This window comes from Stegostoma tigrinum, chromosome 16 (genome assembly GCF_030684315.1).
Source record: "Stegostoma tigrinum isolate sSteTig4 chromosome 16, sSteTig4.hap1, whole genome shotgun sequence".
Lineage (NCBI taxonomy): Eukaryota > Metazoa > Chordata > Chondrichthyes > Orectolobiformes > Stegostomatidae > Stegostoma > Stegostoma tigrinum.
In genome coordinates, this window is record NC_081369.1 from 28,285,065 (window position 1) to 28,303,761 (window position 18,697).

General features: G+C 39.2%; 1 protein-coding gene across 7 annotated transcripts in view; it reads left to right on the forward strand.

Moving 5' to 3' along the window:
* Nucleotides 1-18,697, forward strand: part of znf423 (zinc finger protein 423) — a 333,392-nt gene that overhangs the window by 133,996 nt on the left and 180,699 nt on the right. For 6 of the 7 annotated variants that reach the window (XM_059651673.1, XM_048546745.2, XM_048546746.2 and 3 more), the window contains 2 exons: nucleotides 8,499-11,734; nucleotides 12,326-12,410. In XM_059651673.1, coding sequence (XP_059507656.1) covers nucleotides 8,499-11,734; nucleotides 12,326-12,410 — 3,321 coding nt within the window. The remainder of the gene's footprint in view (nucleotides 1-8,498; nucleotides 11,735-12,325; nucleotides 12,411-18,697) is intronic. The other variant, XM_048546744.2, reaches the window with a different exon arrangement.

Genomic DNA, 18,697 nt, shown 5'->3' on the forward strand with positions numbered 1-18,697 from the left:
ACAAGAACGGAGTGGATATAAAGCCGCTGCTTCCCTTAGTTGAAGGTTTAATAACAAGAGGGTATAATTTCAAGGTAAAAGACAGGAGGTTTAGAGGGGATTTAAGGAAAAGCCTTTTCTCCCAGAGGATGGTAAGGGTCTTGAATACACAGCCTGGAAGATAGTTAAGCTGGGAAACTTCAACCTTTTAAAAAGCATTTGGATGAGCACTTGAAATGTCATAACATTTAAGCCTGAAAGGCCAAGTGCTGGATAGTGCGACAACTGTGGATTTAGAACATAGGTAGTAGGAACTGCAGATGCTGGAGAATCTGAGATAACACGGTGTTCAGCTGGATGAACTCAGCAGGCCAAACAGCATCAGAGGAGCAGGAAGGTTGATTTTTCGGGCCTGGACCTTTCTTCAGAAATGGGGGCAGTTCTGAAGAAGGGTCTTGGCCTGAAACTTCAGCCTTCTTGCTCCTCTGATGCTGCTTGGCCTGCTGTGTTCATCCAGCTCTGCACCTTGTTATCTCGTAGATTTAGAATAATCTTGTTGGCTCACACTGAAGGGGCCCAAAAGGCCTCCTGTACTGTATAATTCATTCATTTTTACCTTTAGCGCAAGATGGCTATTGTTAATATTATTTACAGGGTGCACTGCACTAATGCTTGAAATTTGTTTCAAGGATATCTCTCAAATTAGCTATCTCTATCACTTAGAAGAACAAACAGGTGAACACTGCCTCCTTTAAGATCCTCTTCGAGTAATACATCAACGAGCTATAGTAATATATTACCGTTCCGTTATTGCTAGGTCAAAGTCTTGGGACTCCTTGCTTTACTTAACTGACAATGAAGAGTGCTGGATCAAATGCACTGCAGTAGTTCAAGAAGGTATTTCAACCACCATTTTCCCAATAAATTAAGGCTTTGCCAAACCCATCCACATCCTGCGAATGATTAAATGTGTAGGGAAAATATTGTTTGTGCAGCAGTATTTTGGTGGCAGATTGCAGAAAATGATATGAAATGTGGACGCTGATTATGTGGGATGTTGAGCCAGAGATGTGTAAGACGCAGTGGAAGTAGATTACTATACAAGACGGAAAAGAAAGGCGACCTATTTAAGGATCCAATCAACTACAACTGATTTGGGCACACAAAGTCTGATTTGTGTACACCTGGTCTTCACAAAAAAAATGATTTTGTAGTTGAGAAAAATGGAAACAATGGATTACAGCCTATGCAGGACAGTTGATGGTGATTTAAATAATTGTGGGATTCTGTGACCTTGTAATACACATCAGTTGAAACCCCATCACTGGAAATGGAGGACAAAGTCCAGAATGGGAACTGAGCAGTCAGAAATAGACTATCTGTAAGTGGGAAAGTTTGTCAGTGTTGTGTTCTGTAAGCTGTTAAACTCCAGCAGTTTTGACTGTATTGACTGTTGGTTTAGATTTTTTGAATCTGAAGTCTGCACTACGGCCTTTCTTCCTTTGCATCCATTGCATACCAAGCTTTCTGGTGTCTTCACTACATAAAGATTAGTTTCATTTCAATTCCTATCGTGCCTGTACCGACTCTCCATCTCCTTACAGAGGAGTGTTTTAGGGCAATATTTATATTGTCATTTTAGGGACGTTCAAACTTTGATCTTGGTGGATCTGTGGCAAAACCACAGTGTGCCTGCCTCTGGATCAGATGGCTGTATTTTGAAGCCATATGAGGCTCAGGGGAACTACTGCAGATTAACTTTTAACAGACGGATCTTCTGATAGTAGCAATACCCCTACTTTTGAGCCAGGAGGCCTGGAACCAAGCCACACTTGCTTCAGAGGTCTATATTCATATCTCTGAGCAGTTTGGTTAGAAGATATCTGAAACTTTGATCTATTTGAACATTTTAGCCCCTGCTTGAGCCTAAATTTGGATATAAGTATGCATAATATAGCCATTGGCCACTAACGGTATCAAGTTACTATCCTGGAAAATTCATTCTGCTTGACTTAACCAAGACAGCAATTACCTCTGTGTGCTTGTGCCTAATCCACTTGCTTTTGAAGGTGATGTTGAAGCCTGCATTTATACTTAATTTTTGCCGAAAGTGAAGCTTGAATATTTTTGGTACTCACTGCACAAAATCCAGTGAACAATGAGAAGTATATTAAAGGGATTTTCGGAGAATGTGTTTTCATAGTTGTTTACTTAATGTGGTTAATGAGTTGGGCACCTCTACCAAAAGCAAAGCATGTCCTATTGGTTAGCAGATCATGTATTTTTGTTCTTTGACTGTTTTTGTTGTATGAGAATAACATAGTCGTGAAGCAAAAAAATGTTGTTGGGTAACAGAATGTGCTATAAACAGTTACTTTTCATTTGTATGTGCAATGAAGTACAACTTCTGTCACTTGTTCATGGCCTCACTGGTTATTCATGTCTGTTTCTAAAATTGCTTCCAGTTGGCAAAAGCAAGACTCTTGATATCAGAAACCCATTTCACTAGGACAGTTGTTTCTCTCTGGACCAATTTTAAACAGGTGACTTTATAATTTAATTGTAAGGGGGTGTTTCTCATGCCTTTTGTTGGAGCCACATGTTCCCCAGTGTTGCTTTATACCATTCTCCAACTTGCCTGTGTTGCTTGACCTTCTCTCAAGCTAAACTTTATAGTTGGTGTAGGTGAAATATTTGCTAAACAAAAAGAAAATCTACCCATGTTAGGCATTTACAATACTACTTGTGTTCCCGAAGGCTTAATGATAGAGAAAATATTCACTGGAGGTATAGAGATAATGGGAACTGCAGATGCTGGAGAATCCAAGATAACAAAGTGTGAAGCTGGATGAACACAGCAGGCCAAGCAGCATCTCAGGAGCACAAAAGCTGACGTTTCGGGCCTAGACCCTTCATCAGAAAAGGAGGGCAAGGAACTGGCAGATTGAAGAACATTGTCTTCACCAAATGAAATTGAACATCTATTTGTTGCTCAGTTGGGTAGAGGACGTTAGAAATTGTTTGTAAAATGATTGGGGGGGTAGGGGGAAAGAGTATGTGGTCCCTTTTAAAAGGTGATATAATCTTTTTTGTTTTGGAGATTTTTAAAAAATGCAGGTGCATAGAGAGCTCTGGAAATTGAAACATTGTATCAAAAGGCTACATGGTTAACAACCCAGGCAGCAGTTTTTGTTACAAAGGCAACAAGTTTGAAAATCAGCTAATGAATTTAAACCTAACACTGAGAAACTAGGAACCAATTAATTTTAAATGGCTTTCTGAAGAAGGGTCCAGACCCAAAATGTCAGCTTTTCTGCTCCTCTGATGCTGCTTGGCCTGCTGTGTTTGTCCAGCTCTACACCTTGTTATCTCAGATTTTCCAGCATTGGCAGTTCCTACTATCACTGAATTAATTTTAGATCTGATAGTTTTGGTCCCAGGTTGTCCAAACCGTTGTAAGAAATTAATAGGTCATCAAGGGTATAAAAGAAAAGGGCATTTAAAAATTGGTGTGAGAGCAACTGCCATCTGATAGAGTCGACAGCCCATTAGATCCAAAGAGAAAATCACTGGCTGTCACAAAATTCTCTAATTTCTCGGAGTAACCATCATCTGATGAAAGATACAGTGGCACTCCTAGCTAATATTCTTGATGCAAGAGTTGGACGGAGAGAGGCATTCCTGACATAAGATTTCGACAGAGAAAGGTGTTACTGACCGAAGATCAGTGGAGAGGGTGCAGAGCATTCTGGAAGACGTCCTGGATGTAATTTTAAAAGATTAAGTTTTGATTTATATTATTATTATTTTGGTTTGTAGAAGTGGGACTTGTCTGTATTGGAACGTACACCATTAGAGTTCTGTTTTAATTGGGATTAGTTAATAGCCAAGGAGGAATTGTTCAATTTGTTAGTCGTTACTTGTTGAATATAGAGTGAGAGGAAGTCATTTTATTTAACCTCTCCATTACAACAGATTGAAAAGTGAAACACAAGTTATACCACTTTTCACACTTCTTTTCAGATTATAGGGTGAGGCAGGGTTCCCTTGGTGTTTCAGTTTTAGTTAACGGGTGTGGGGTTAGACCTCCACTTTATAACACATTGGAAATAAAAGAAATTGCAAGGTGACGAGAGGAACATCCTGAATTGTTCACTAACTGTCGTGGTGAGACAGGCCCGTAGAATTAGACAGGAAGAAGTGGAGTCTTTAAATAAAGATAATTTCGAAATTCAGTTCATGGATGCAATTTCAAAAATATACCTAGAAGAGCCAAGTTGGAAAGGATGATGTTGAGGTGTTTAGCCCATCTTCTTCAAAAGAGATGCAACAAATAGATTCAGAATTGAAAACATTGCATCATTGTTGGTCTTTTCATGAGCTCCTGCTGTAGTTAGTTCAAACACTTGCAGCTGCTAACAGTCTGTGTTGAGTTGCTCTTAAACAGTAAAGTTTTCAAAGCCTTAAACTCACTTGACTTTCTGCCAAATGTCATGTGGGTGCATTGGATTTTTCATGGGTGTACCTCTCGGAATAAAACGACAATGCCCACTGCTGATCACTGTTTGCTATTTGTAGGTAAAAAGATGCTCCTCTTCCTTTCATTGGTTTAAGGATCTATTTGGTTTACTTTGATAATGGAATAATTCACTATTGAATCTGAGTAGGAAGAGGCTCTTTGCTCAACAAAATATAGTTTATTGCATGATTTAAGTTAGGTAAAAGTTACATAAACCAGTTAGAAGGGGAGATGTGGTGTACTAGTCATTCATTATCCAAAGTCCCAGTCTGGTGATGTTTGGATATGAGTCCAAATCCCACCACAGTGCTCAGTGCAGACTCCAGCATTACTCCTTTCAGACCCCTTACCTTGTGCAAACAATTGATAATTTGATGCAAGAATAATTTATCCTGCAAATAGTATATACTAGGGACAAGTTGTTTCATTGGTGAAGAATGTGGATATGGACCTCACTGGTAGGGGTGACTATCAGGTGAGTTGCTGTGCCCTAAAGGATGTTGAGTTTTTGAATTTTTTAATGACAAGATACATATTTGTTAATGAAGAATTTTTCACCACCTGAGTGATTTGGGTCTTTGAGATCGTGTAAATCGGTTGAGAGCTGAACCATCACTGAAGAGCTCGCTCTGCTCTTTCCTGCTCTTCTCGCAGTGTGGCTGCTCCAGTTTATCTTCTGATCGTTGATATGATTAAACCGTTGGTTGTGGGGTACATGTGAAATTCACAAATTAGTTTGTTAATGTTTATTTGATTTTTTAAAATAATGTAATTTGCTGTGTGTTGACAAAATTAGACGATAGCTTAATCACTTTGATAAATATCCATTCTTTGAAGAAACTGAAGATGATCAGGTTTTTATTTGGTTGAAAAGTCTGGTTGACGATCACATACCAATTAATTAATTATTTTCATTTCCCAAGAGCGAGATGAGGCTGAACTTGGCAGTCTGCTAACAGTCCTCCAGCATGCTGCTACAAATTTATGGAGCAAGTTCTTCTTCCTATAGAAGACTCCTCCCCACAGTTTCACAGCTCAGATCACAACTTCAACATGGTCAGGAACTATATCTTGTGACCCATCACTATGCTGAGTTCTTGTCCTTCAATACTGTACCATCATTTTCCCCAGATGATACTACTGAGGGATAGCACTGAATATGTAAACCAAGTGAGCTCTTGAATGGTTCCACTTGTCCAGTGCTTCCATTAGAATGCATTAAATATGTAATGTTTAAATGTGGAAATGTTATACGTTTGGATAAAACTTTACAATCTGTCTCATCTTGTGTACTGTCACCTTGTTTATTTTTCCCAACCCAACCCAAGCTGTCATTCCATGAACCAACTCCAACTTAATGAAAAAGTTGTTAGAAATTTTCTTATTAAAGTTTACTTTTCTTCTAAAAGTGATTTCATCCTTGGTATTTCTCTTAAACCATTTTAAGGGACGAAAAAGATGGCCCCCACCACACTATTCCCTAGCCACTTCAGCTTGTCTTTGGCCTTGGTTTTGAGACTGAGCCAACTGTTCACAGTCTCAAAATCCCATTTGACCTTAAACAAACTTTCCATCTTGTAACCTCCCCATCATCGAAACTGTCTACTTCTGTATCCATTTGGGAAAATAGTTGATCGCTCTTCCCTGTCTAGGCTCATCTATGGCTGAATTGCTCATGCATGTCTTTTTTACTTTCAGACTTGATTCTAGACTCTGTGCTTCCTGGCCAGCTTCCCATCTTTCATCCTCCTTAAAATTCAGCTGATTCATACATTGCTTGTGTCTAATTTATCAGAGGTTCTTTTCAGCCATCACCGCTGTCCTTGTTGTTTTGGCTCTCACTCATGCTATAGTTTCATTTTAAATTCTCATTCTTGACTTTGAATCTCTCCATGGTCTTACCCATCCCTATCCTTGTAACTTTCTCCAGCTTTACAAATGCATGATACCTGTGTATTTTTAATTTTGTTGTCTTGCCTTTTGCACCTCCATCAGCAAGTGTTGCCTTCACTGGCTACGTTGTAATCCATGCAATTTTCTCCGTAAACACCTGTATCTCCATCTCCTTTTTTCTATGTTGTTTCTTGAAATCTACTCTTTGATCAGTTTTTTGGCTAACCACCCTACCTCTGTGAAGTTCACTGCTACGTTTTTCCCAATCATCCTTGTCTGGAATGCCTTAATATTTTTTGCCACATGTTTTATTACATTAAGTGCTGTTTATTAATGTTGCTTCACATAGTTGAATGAAACTATGTTATACATTGCTTCTAAAAGACGCTTGTATAACCAAGCAAACGCAACACTTCGAGGTTGCCATTACAGGGTAATTGTTTGATCTCGTAGCAGCTTCCTTACAGGCTTGCAAATGGTCTCCTGGAAAATGTTTCATTCTAATTTATTTTGTGCCTGGGCGCCATATTTATACTGTTTTTAACTTCTAAAAATTTAGTCAATTTTTCTAATTAACATGTTCAGAGATGTTATTACTCACCTCTGGAGCAAGTGGGACTTGAACCCAGCCCTCCAGTCCAGGTGTAGAAACACTGCCACTGCACCACAAGAGGGATCCTATTTCTGATATTGAATCCTTTTCAGGGGTAAATCAATTAAATGTAAAATTGCAGTCTCTTCCTTGATAATGACGAGCTTTCAAAATCAAGGTAGACATACGTTTATGCACACAAGTGCAAATATAAGCTGTGTGTGTGTGTGTCACCTTAAGTACAATAAGACACAAATGATCCTTCGTAGGAGAGTTAGCAAGCCAAGGGTTCTTTTTTTGTTAATGGCCTTCTATTTCATTTCTTGACAAACATGTGCATGCAAGTGCACCCACACATGTATACTAACACACATTATCCAGGTTGAACAGTACTGCAGAAGTTGCTTTGAAAATGCTGGTAGTTCAGCCTCATTTCATTATGCGATAAATTTTGCTGAAAATGTTTAATATTAGCATCCCTGGTTGCTAATTCCCTTGTGAATATAGAAAAAGCATTCTAAAAGCCACATGCTCTTTGCCACTGTGTGTGAACAAGCCTATTTTAAAGGATTAGCACTTTTTAATGACCTTAATCCTCTCTCAATCATTTTTTTTACATTCATCGTAATTTTAGTTTTGTAGCAATAAAGGCTCATGCTTACAGGGTATAGTGTGCGATTCTAAATTAACAAAATATTTATATCGAAATAAGTTTATGCAGTGACATTTATTGAAACTATTTAAAGCGCCTACAACATCAGATTCTGCTGAGAGGCTGTTACAAAATAAAGGTCAGACTTTCCTGCTGCAAGAATCTTTCGGGAGCAGTCTGGGGTAAGTATTTTCTTATCAAGTGGCCTTAGAAAACAGTTTGGATTGTTTAGGGATTTGCTGTACTTGTGCATATAATTTTTTTGGACGAATGACAGTCTAACTTAAATATATCTGTTTGATATTTAAGCTGAAAACACAATACTCTTTCCAAGAAATTAGTTAATATTATTTCAAAGTTTTTTGCCACTTTAACGAGTTTAGTTGTGCTTTGAGAATTCCAGTAATCAACCGAAACAATTCCCAACTAATTTCATTTGGGAATGTGTTGAATAGATTGCTGGAGCATTGGAAGACATGGCACCAGAGTGACTACTTGCACTGGAACCAGTTACTGCGTATCTTCTTCATTCTAGATACCATAGATGAAAGCGAATAAAATGTAATATAATCTTGTTAAAATAGCATTTTTGTGCTTTTAATATTCTTGATATTCATCCTAATAAGTTACTTAGCCAGCTATAATTGTTGGACATGTTCAGAAACTTATCTTTCAGCCGTAAAGTTGTTCCTATTTGGCAAAAGTATATGTTATATGGCACAATTGGTTTTATCATTGGCCGTCGTATACTGCTGAGAAAAGCACAGACTTTAATACAACAAAGTTGCATGCTGTAAGAATGGTTTGCCCTTATTCATCAAGTCAATCGAGAATTGAGTTTTATAATCTTCTTGCATTTGCAGATGGCGACGATGACCCACAAATATCATGGGTAGCTTCATCGCCCTCCAGTAAAGATGTTGCATCCCCCTCTCAGATGCTAGGAGAAGGCTGTGATCTTGGCCTGGTGGATGAAGAAGGAGGGACTGGTTTGCCCTACCCATGCCAATTTTGTGATAAATCATTCAGCCGTTTGAGTTATCTTAAGAGGCATGAGCAAATCCACAGTGACAAACTTCCCTTCAAGTGTACATTTTGTAGCCGCCTATTCAAACATAAACGAAGTCGTGACCGTCACATCAAACTTCACACTGGAGATAAAAAGTACCACTGTCACGAGTGTGAAGCAGCTTTTTCTCGCAGTGATCATCTCAAAATCCACCTGAAAACTCACAGCTCAAGTAAGCCATTCAAGTGCACAATTTGTAAACGTGGGTTCTCTTCCACAAGTTCATTACAGAGTCATATGCAGGCTCACAAGAAGAACAAAGATCATATTACAAAGCTTGAGAAGGAGATGAAGAAAGAAGATGTTGTTTGCGATTATTGTGATGAGACATTTAATCAAGTTGAAGACTTGGAAAAACATATCGCAACAAATCACCCACAGATTTGTGAGAAGGCAGAGTTACAGTGCATCCATTGCCCTGAAGTATTTGCAGAAGAAAATGCATTGATAAATCACATTGACCTAGCTCATGGGAATAAGAAACATAAGTGTCCTATGTGCCCAGAACAGTTTCCTACAGTGGAAGAAGTCTATTGCCACTTGGATAGCCACAGACAACCAGATTCTAGTAATCATAGTGTGAGCCCTGATCCTGCTACAGGAAGTGCAGCTTCAATGAGTAGCACGACCCCAGATTCTAGTGCTTCAGTAGAACGAAGTTCCACGCCTGATTCTACCTTAAAACCATCCAGAAGTCACAGGAAACCTTCAGGATCTTTGGAAAGAGAAGGAAGTCAAAACTCTTGGTCACCTAAAGTCACCTATAGCTGCCCATATTGCTCTAAGCGTGATTTCAGTAGCTTGGCTGTCCTAGAAATTCATTTAAAAACTATTCACTCAGATAAACCTCAGCAAGGTCACACATGCCAATACTGCCTTGATTCACTTCCCACTTTATATAACTTAAACGAGCATGTCCGGAAAGTCCACAAAAATAATATTTTTCCAGTAATGCAGTTCACCAGTGCATCAACGTTTCACTGCAATTACTGCCCAGAAATATTTGCCGATCTAAGTAGTTTGCAGGAACACATTCGAATTACACATTGTGTTCCAAATACACTCTCTCAAGATGGAAACCATACTTTCTTCTGTTCCCATTGTTCACTGGGATTTCTTACAGAATCTTCACTCTCAGATCACATTCAACAAGCTCACTGTAATGTAGGAAATCCCAAGCTGGAGTCTCCTGCACTCCAAGCCACGCAGTCCTTCATGGAAGTTTATTCTTGTCCTTATTGTACCAATTCACCCATTTTTGGCACCATTCTTAAGCTCACAAAGCACATCAAGGAAAACCATAAGAACATTCCACTAGCAGCAAACAGTGGCAGAAAGTCAAAGTCGGAACAAAGTCCCGTTTCTTCTGATGCAGAAGTCTCTTCTCCGAAAAGACAGAGGTTGTCAGCAAGTGTACAATCACTGTCAAATGGGGAATACCCATGCAATCAATGTGATCTCAAGTTCTCTTCTTTTGAAAGTTTCCAAAGCCATCTGAAGTCACATTTGGAAATTCTTCTAAGGAAGCAATCCTGTCCTCAGTGCAAAGAGGACTTTGATTCCCAGGAGACCCTGTTACAACACCTCACCATACACTACATGACAACTTCAACTCATTATGTCTGTGAGAGCTGTGATAAGCAATTTTCTTCAGTTGATGACCTACAGAAGCACTTGTTGGATATGCATACTTTTGTTCTATACCACTGCACGTTGTGCCAAGAAGTGTTTGATTCCAAGGTCTCCATCCAGGTGCATTTAGCAGTGAAGCACAGTAACGAAAAGAAGATGTATCGCTGCACAGCCTGCAATTGGGATTTCCGAAAGGAAGCAGATCTTCAACTTCATGTCAAGCATAGCCATTTAGGTAATCCAGCAAAGGCCCGTAAATGTATATTCTGTGGCGACACATTCAGTACAGAAGTGGAACTGCAATGCCATATTACAACACACAGCAAAAAATATAACTGTAAATTTTGCAGTAAGGCCTTCCATGCCATTATTTTGCTAGAAAAGCACTTAAGGGAGAAGCACTGTGTGTTCGACAACAGCAGCCAGAATGGTACAACAAATGGCATTGTATCATGTAACAAAAGAGTGGAGACTGATCTTCAGAACATACTGATGAAAAGCCAGGAAGCACTAAACAGTCACGAAGCTAGCGAAGATGATATTGATGCTTCGGAACCAATGTACGGCTGTGATATCTGTGGTGCAGCATACACTATGGAGGCCCTTTTGCAGAATCACAGGTTGAGAGATCACAATATTCAACCTGGAGAAGATGATTGTTCTCGGAAAAAGGCTGAATTCATCAAGGGGAGCCACAAATGCAACATCTGTGCTCGGACATTTTTCTCGGAGAGTGGTCTCCGAGAGCATATGCAGACCCATCGTGGACCTGCTAAACACTACATGTGTCCTATTTGTGGTGAGAGGTTCCCTTCCCTTCTAACACTGACTGAGCACAAGGTCACACATAGCAAAAGTCTGGATACGGGAACCTGCAGGATCTGCAAAATGCCATTGCAGAGTGAAGAAGAATTCATCGAGCACTGTCAGATGCACCCAGATCTGAGAAACTCTCTCACGGGGTTCCGTTGTGTAGTTTGCATGCAGACAGTAACCTCTACTCTTGAGCTGAAAATTCATGGAACATTCCACATGCAAAAATTGTCAGGAAACTCTGCATCATCCTCTCCAAATAATCAGAGTCATCAGAGACTCTACAAGTGTGCTTTATGCCTGAAAGAATTCAGGAGCAAACAGGACTTGGTGAAACTTGACATCAATGGCTTGCCGTATGGCTTATGTGCAGGTTGCATGAACAGAGGTACCAATGGTCAATCTTCAAATGTAACTCAACAGGAAAACAATGAACGAACCAGTGTCAGTCTTCGGTGTCCGGATTGTTCGGTTAAATTTGAAACTGTCGAGGATCTGGAGAGTCATATCCAGATAGACCATAGAGAAATGACACCAGAAACAAGTAGCCAGAAAAAGTCATCACAGGCATCACCTGCTCCAAGGGTAAGCAAATAAAAACATTCATACATTTAAAAACAGTAGGTAAATTTGATATTAATGCAAGTTTTCCTCAAAGTAGTGTATCCAAATATGTTAATATAATAAACTTAAGAGATTGTCGTCTTTATTGACTTAACTGTGTGGCATCCATTTTTTAAAAGAAGCATTTTGTATAAGTTTCAACTTGGTGCCATGTTGACTACAGTTGATAATTTCAAGGTGCAATTCTGTTTGAGTGAATTTAAGTTATTGTACAAATTTAAATCGTCAGTGAGGGTAGTTAGCCAACTTGGTTAGATGGCTAAGGTATAGTTCAGTTTGATGCTATCAGCGCAGGTTTGATTCCTTTCTGGCTGAGATAGATATGGGTGTGTCTCCTTCCCCTGTTCCTGAACCTGGAAAGCAATGGCAAATCAATAAGAAAACTGCCACGGAAAACAAGTTAAGATGAAGCATCACCAGATAATGAGTCTAAGACCTGCTTTTAGACAGAGCACCCATGAATGACATCTTTAAGTATACAATGCTAAATGAATACGTTTACTAATTAATTGAGTAAATAATAGCTTCCTTCATCTTATAATTGTTGGACAGAAGAAGACCTACCAGTGTATCAAGTGCCAGATGACTTTTGAGACTGAACGAGAAATACAGATCCATGTTGCAAATCATATGATTGGTAAGAAAAATGTTATATTTTATACATGGGAGTTATTTGAATTTTTTTTTATTAGTGCAAGTTTTTTGAATAGAGGGTTTTGCCAGGAAATGGCTAAGTTGTTTGCGGAGCGGCAAGTCTTATGATCTGTTTTGTTGCGGTATGGATATTTTGTCAGTACTTTCGGTAGATCTGAGATGACATGTTAGGACAAAGTACTCCAACTATGTGTTGCTAAACATGCCCTTTTTCAGCAATATCTTTCTGTAATCTGTGCTCGCTGTAGATGTAGTTGGTAACCCACAATATTTCAGTTGTGGCTCTTCAGCTACTTTCTTCTGCTTTGCAATTACAGGTTTTAGTATTGAATCTAATAATATGATTACTGGCTGGAAGAGTGCTCAGATGGATGTGTTCCTCTTCCCTAGTGTTAAATGAGTCGCGGTTCAATGGAACCTGTGTTTATGTATTTCGAACACCGTACTTCCAGCAACAAGGTGCCAGATGGAAAAGTTGTTCAGACACTGTCCAACTTTCTCATATCCCCTCGAGCCATTCTATATCCTTCATTCCAGCCAAGTTTAGGAACATCGGCAGTAAAGTTGTATTGACAGGCTTCATTGAAGAAAATTAACGTAAATCAAAGAGCCAGTTTTAAGCATTTTATATTTGAACACCAAAAATAAAGATGAAGCAGATCTTATTGAGTGTTCAGTTGGTGGCGAGCAGGGAGGGAGATAGTTGTTTTGGTTTTTTTTGGCATGAGTTTTTCTACCTCACATGAAAGAATAGGAGCACTGTAAGCGGCTTTAACTAATGGGGAGAAAAAAAATCAGCAAGGCTTCTCCCTATTCATTATTAGGGAGTGCCTGCTGCTGGGCAGTGTGCATGTGGGCATGGGCTGAACTCAGGATGGGGCTCACTTGTATTGCTGTCCCTCCACTGCATACATATATTTAAGCATGGTAATGCTGAATTGGGAAATGCACTGAGGACTGCTGCTGCTCATGGAACTGCATTTCAGCAGGAACAGGATAGGAACGTGAGGAAGAGAGCAAGGATTTGGATAATATTATTTACTAATGTACAACAGTATATTTATACTTTTTGGGCTAATGGGTACATTACAATAAAACATCTGGCATAAAAACAGAAAATACTCAGCTAGTAAGGCAGCATATGGGGAGAGAAACTAAGTTGATGATTTGTCCTATGCCTGGCACATTGTTTCAATAACAACAAAATACTGAAATGTGTTTTTAGTTAATTGGTTAGGTTGCTGACAAACTGATGTTTTGCCTTATGTTATTATTAGTCACAGTGTGACTAATTTGAAACCATTCCAGTGAAATATCGCGCAATAGACCAAGAATATACATTTTATTTCCTAAATGTAGTGAAGAATTGTCATACTGGAGTTGAAACATTAACTCTATTTGCTTCTCCATAGCTGTATGATGGAGCTACTGATTTTTTCTTGCATTTTCTGTTTTCATTATAATCATTTCATACCACATCTAGATATTACAGATATTGACAATCACAAAATATAAGTTGACAAATTGAAATAGATTTTACTTAGATTTTCTGCCTGATTTGATGTGGTAATTGACTAAAATGAGGAGGGCTGATGCATATCACCTCAAGATCGTCAGTCCCTTTTAAGGCTATGCAGGAGCCATTCTGAAACATTTAAATAGGTGATGAAGTAAGTGTAGCTAATCTCTTTGACCTTCACTCCAGACATAGTAACAGTCAGATAAGCTTATGGTGGATAGTGCTCGGAGGAGATTGTCTTGGTTGCAACTGAGTGGTGGTGTTACTTTCGTTGCATATAGATTTCTTCAGTGCTCTAGAGTTCAGACAGTTTTGTTTTGACTTTTACTCGGCTTTGCTGGAATTAATGTTGTGGATTGGGGACATGAATTCTTGATGGGAAATCTTGTCTTTTCCCATGCTGTAGATAGTAGATACAGCAAGCTAGATTGGAGCCACTTTGAGGTGGCACAAAGTTTTTTTTTCCTCTTTGTGCACACATCAGTCCAAAAGAGGTTGGGCCAACAGAAGGATCTTTTATTGATTATAACTGTCTCTCAGAAGGTTGTCATTCTCCTTATCCCCTCCTCGCTACTGGCTTTGGGAAGAGTTGTCAGCTCCTTAATGAAGAATGGTGGCCTGCTTCAACCAGGTAAAGGGCATTCTTTCGACCAATTAAGGTCACCACTGCTTTGAAATTCTTTGCCACTGGATTTTTTCCAGGTAATATCTGGTGACCTTTCCCACATTATTCAGGCCACAGCTCACTGCCACATCAAAAAGGTCACTGATCGTCTGTTCAAGCGTGCAACACAATTCATATCCTTCCCGATGGAACCAAAGAAGCTGAGGGAAAGTGCAAGTTACAGCCTGGTATGGTTCCCAAAGGTGCAGGGAGCAACTGACAGAAGCAGCTAGCACTCAAAGCGCTGTATATCAACCTCCTAAAAAGTGGCAAAGGCTTGTCATTCCATTCATGTTCACGTATTCAACAATGCCACGCAGATTGTCTTGCATGTGAATGCCCAGTATCAGGAAATTAACAGGGCATTTTTATCATATGTTAATCCGCCATGTCAGACTTAAGACTCTGGCAATCAGCAACATGATATATGGCACAACCTTACCAAGTCCTCTATTGTCTCAACTAATGATTTCAGCGCATTTCCCACAAATAGAAGGACGAGCAGTCATTGTATAGGAGATGCATGCAATCTAAGATATGCCATTGAGAGAACAGAAAAATACTTTGTAATTTTATCACCCTGAGCTCTTCAGAGGCTGAGCAGAGGTGTGGTTAAAATGTCACCATGGCTGGAACCTGAACATTTAAGAGTTTGTTTCAATCGGACAAGAAGGCAAAGGAGGTAAGGTAACTCTATTAAGCATAGGATCAGTCCAGAAATGAGAGGCAGTCTTAGGTTCAGGTGGTGAAACTGTAAAATCAGTTTGATTAGAGATAAGAAATCGCAAATAAAATAATTCTGTAATGGGAATGACATGCGATAAATTGTAGTGCAGACTATATATGCGTATAGGATAAAAACAATGTCCTGGAGAAACTCAGCAGGCAACATTTGTAGAGAGAGAAACAGAATTAATGTTTTGCGTCTGATATGACTTATACAGAACTGTGTGTAGGGGTCTGTAAGAAGGTTACTGTGATAATTGTGGACAATTTTAATGTTCATATAGATAGGACAAATCAAATTGGCATTGTTGGCCTGGAGAATAGGTTCATTGAGTGTATACATGAGTTTTCTGTGAACAATATGTTCTGGAACCAACTAGAAAACTGGCCACTTTAGACCTGTTTTAAGGCCTGTTTTGGACCTTTAATTTGTAGTGAGATAACAGAAGATCCTTGAGGTAAAACCAACATTATAGACTTTTACATTTTGCTTCAGTGTAAGAAATATGATTCAAATCTTAAATAAAGGCATTTACAATAGTATTGAGTCAAAGTTGTTTCAAGTAGATTGAGAGAATATGTTAAATCATAAAATGACAGGGAAGGAGTGGCAGAAATCTCATCATTCTCAACATGGATATGATCCATTGAGAAAGAAAGAATGAATCTGAGAAATATTTACAATCTGTGGCCAACTAAGGAAATTAAGCATGGTATTAAATTAATGTAAAAGTGTGCAATGTTGTGAGAATTAATGATAGCCTAGAACGTTACAAGAGATTCGGAAACCAGCAAAGGATGTCTCAAAAAATGAAGTGTGAGAAATTGGTATGCAAGATTAAAACTAGCAAGAATTGAGACAGTAACAAGGATGTAAAATGGAAAAAGAGTATCTAAAATGAGCCTTGGATCCCGAAAACGGAAAACTGTAGAATTAATAAATTGGAAAAAGGAACTGATATTGACTTCGGACAGATATTTTGTATCTGTCTTCTCAATAGAGAACATAGAAAACAACCCAAGAGTGCTGGCAAAATGGACAAAATGTAGAAAGTAATTTAGGACTCTGTCAGTCACCAGAAAACAAGTGTCAGAAAAACTAACGGGGCAACTATCTCTCGAGTTCCATGGATCTGAGAGCCTGCGTCCTAGGTTCTTAAAAGAAATCATTGACTATAGCCTGACGAAGGAGCAGTGCTTTGAAAGCTTGTGATTTCACATAAACCTGTTGGACCGTAACCTGGTGTCACTTCTGACTTTGTCCACCCCAGTCCGACGCTGGCATGTCCACATCAAAATATTCCAGATTCTGAAAAGGCCCCAACAGATTGTAAAGACATAAATGTACAGCCATTATTCAAGAAAGAAGGGTGACATAAAACCGCAAACTCGGGTCGTTCTCCTAATTTTGAAATTGGGAAAATGCTTGAATCCATTGTTGATGGTGAAGTAGCAGGGCATTTAAAAATCATAACACCATAAGGCAGAGTCAACATAGTTTATGAAAGAGAAATCATACTTAACAAATTTCTTTGAAATCGTTGAGAATGTCAGCAGGGATACAATTGACGTACTATACTTTTCTTTTCCAATAAGTATTTAGTAATGTGCCGCATTATGTAGTTTGTACATAAAATAAGAACTTATGGGGTAAGTGATATTAGCGAAGATAGAGTATTAGCTCGCTAACAGGAAATAGAGAAGTGGGATAAATAGGTAGTTTTCACTTTGACAAACTGTAGTGAGTGGAGTGCCACAGGGTCAATGTTCATGTTTCTGATTTAATATTAATAACTTAGTTGAAGGAACCAAATGCATTCTGGTCAAATTTGTTGGTAATTGCAAAGATGGGGCAGGAGGTACGTTGTGAGGACAATGCAAACAGTCTGCGAAGGAGAGAAATAGGTTGTGATTTTGTAAAGAAATTCTCATTTTGAATACAACATGGAAAATGTTAGTGAGTGTAGGCTCGAAAGACTAAATGGCCGGTACCTGCTCCTTTTTCTTACAATCTTCTAAACATTGAAACTTTTTTAAAAAATGTCATCGCTGTGGAAAGTTTGGCTGATGCAGCAGCTAGTTAGCATAGTGCAAGTATCAACAACGATAATGAAATTAATGACCGCCTACTTTGACCGTGATGGTTGAGGCATGTATATTGAACAGACTAATGAACTACAGCCCTTTTCATCAAGTCATGCCATGAAATCCAGTTGTTCCCCAAGAAAGTGAGTGGAGCCATCATTTAATTTTCACCGACACCCAGTCAGTGCTGTACTCGTGCGACAGTCAAGGTTATGCACTGAAGTCTCAGTTAAGGCGAGAGCACCCAAGACCTCACTCAGGCAAGTCTGTTACCACTAAATCAGGGCTCACCCTGAAAACATTTGTTTTAGATACTTCATTATGTATGGTGGAGCCATACGATATAGTCCAGGTTCTTTGTATTTTACTCTGTACTAAAACTTCCAAAAGCTGAAAGGAATGATAAGGAAGAGGTGGGGGTAAAAACAGTATCCCTAAAACTTGAGGATATAAAGGAAGGAGTGGAGAGGGGTCAGGGTAATCAGCAGCCATGGAAAAAAGAGCTACTTGTAGCCCAGCCCTAAGAACTAACTGCGGGTGATGTATTGTTTTTCATTTTGTAACAGAATCATATAATTCAGCACCGAAAGAGACCCTTCAGTCCAACTTGTCCATGCTGACCAAGTTTCCTGAACTAAACTGGTCCCACTTGCCTGTGTTTGGCACATATCCCTCTAAACCTTTCCTATTCACAATGTCTTTTAGTTGTTGTAACTGTGCCTGCATCTACCACTTTCTCTGGCAGTTCATTCCACATATGGGCCACCCTCTGTGGAAAAACTTGCCTCTTGGGTCTCTCTTCAATTTTTCTCCTCTCACCTTAAAAGCACACCCCCTAGTTTGAACTCGCCAACGCGAGGGAAAAGAACTTTGCTATTCACCTTTTCAATGTTCCTCATGATTTCGTAAACCTGGAAAGATCAATATTTATTGTCCATCTCTAATCACCCCAGGGAAGATGGCAGTAAGCCACTTTCTAGAATTGCAGCTGTCTATGTTTTGTGGGTATGCTCACAATGCTATTAGGGAGGGACTTCCAGAATTTTGACCTAGTTCAGTTGAAGGAATGGAGATACTCTTCCAAAATCAGAATGATTTGTGACACACAGGGGAATGTACACAGGGTGGTAGTGTTCACAGACATCTAGTGTGCGCTTCCTTCTCAGAAGTAGAACTTACAAGTTTGGAAAGTACTGTTGAAATGGAATTGGTGAGTTGATGTACTACATATCATTGACAGTAAGCACTGCAGCCATTGTATCCTGGTGGGAGATGG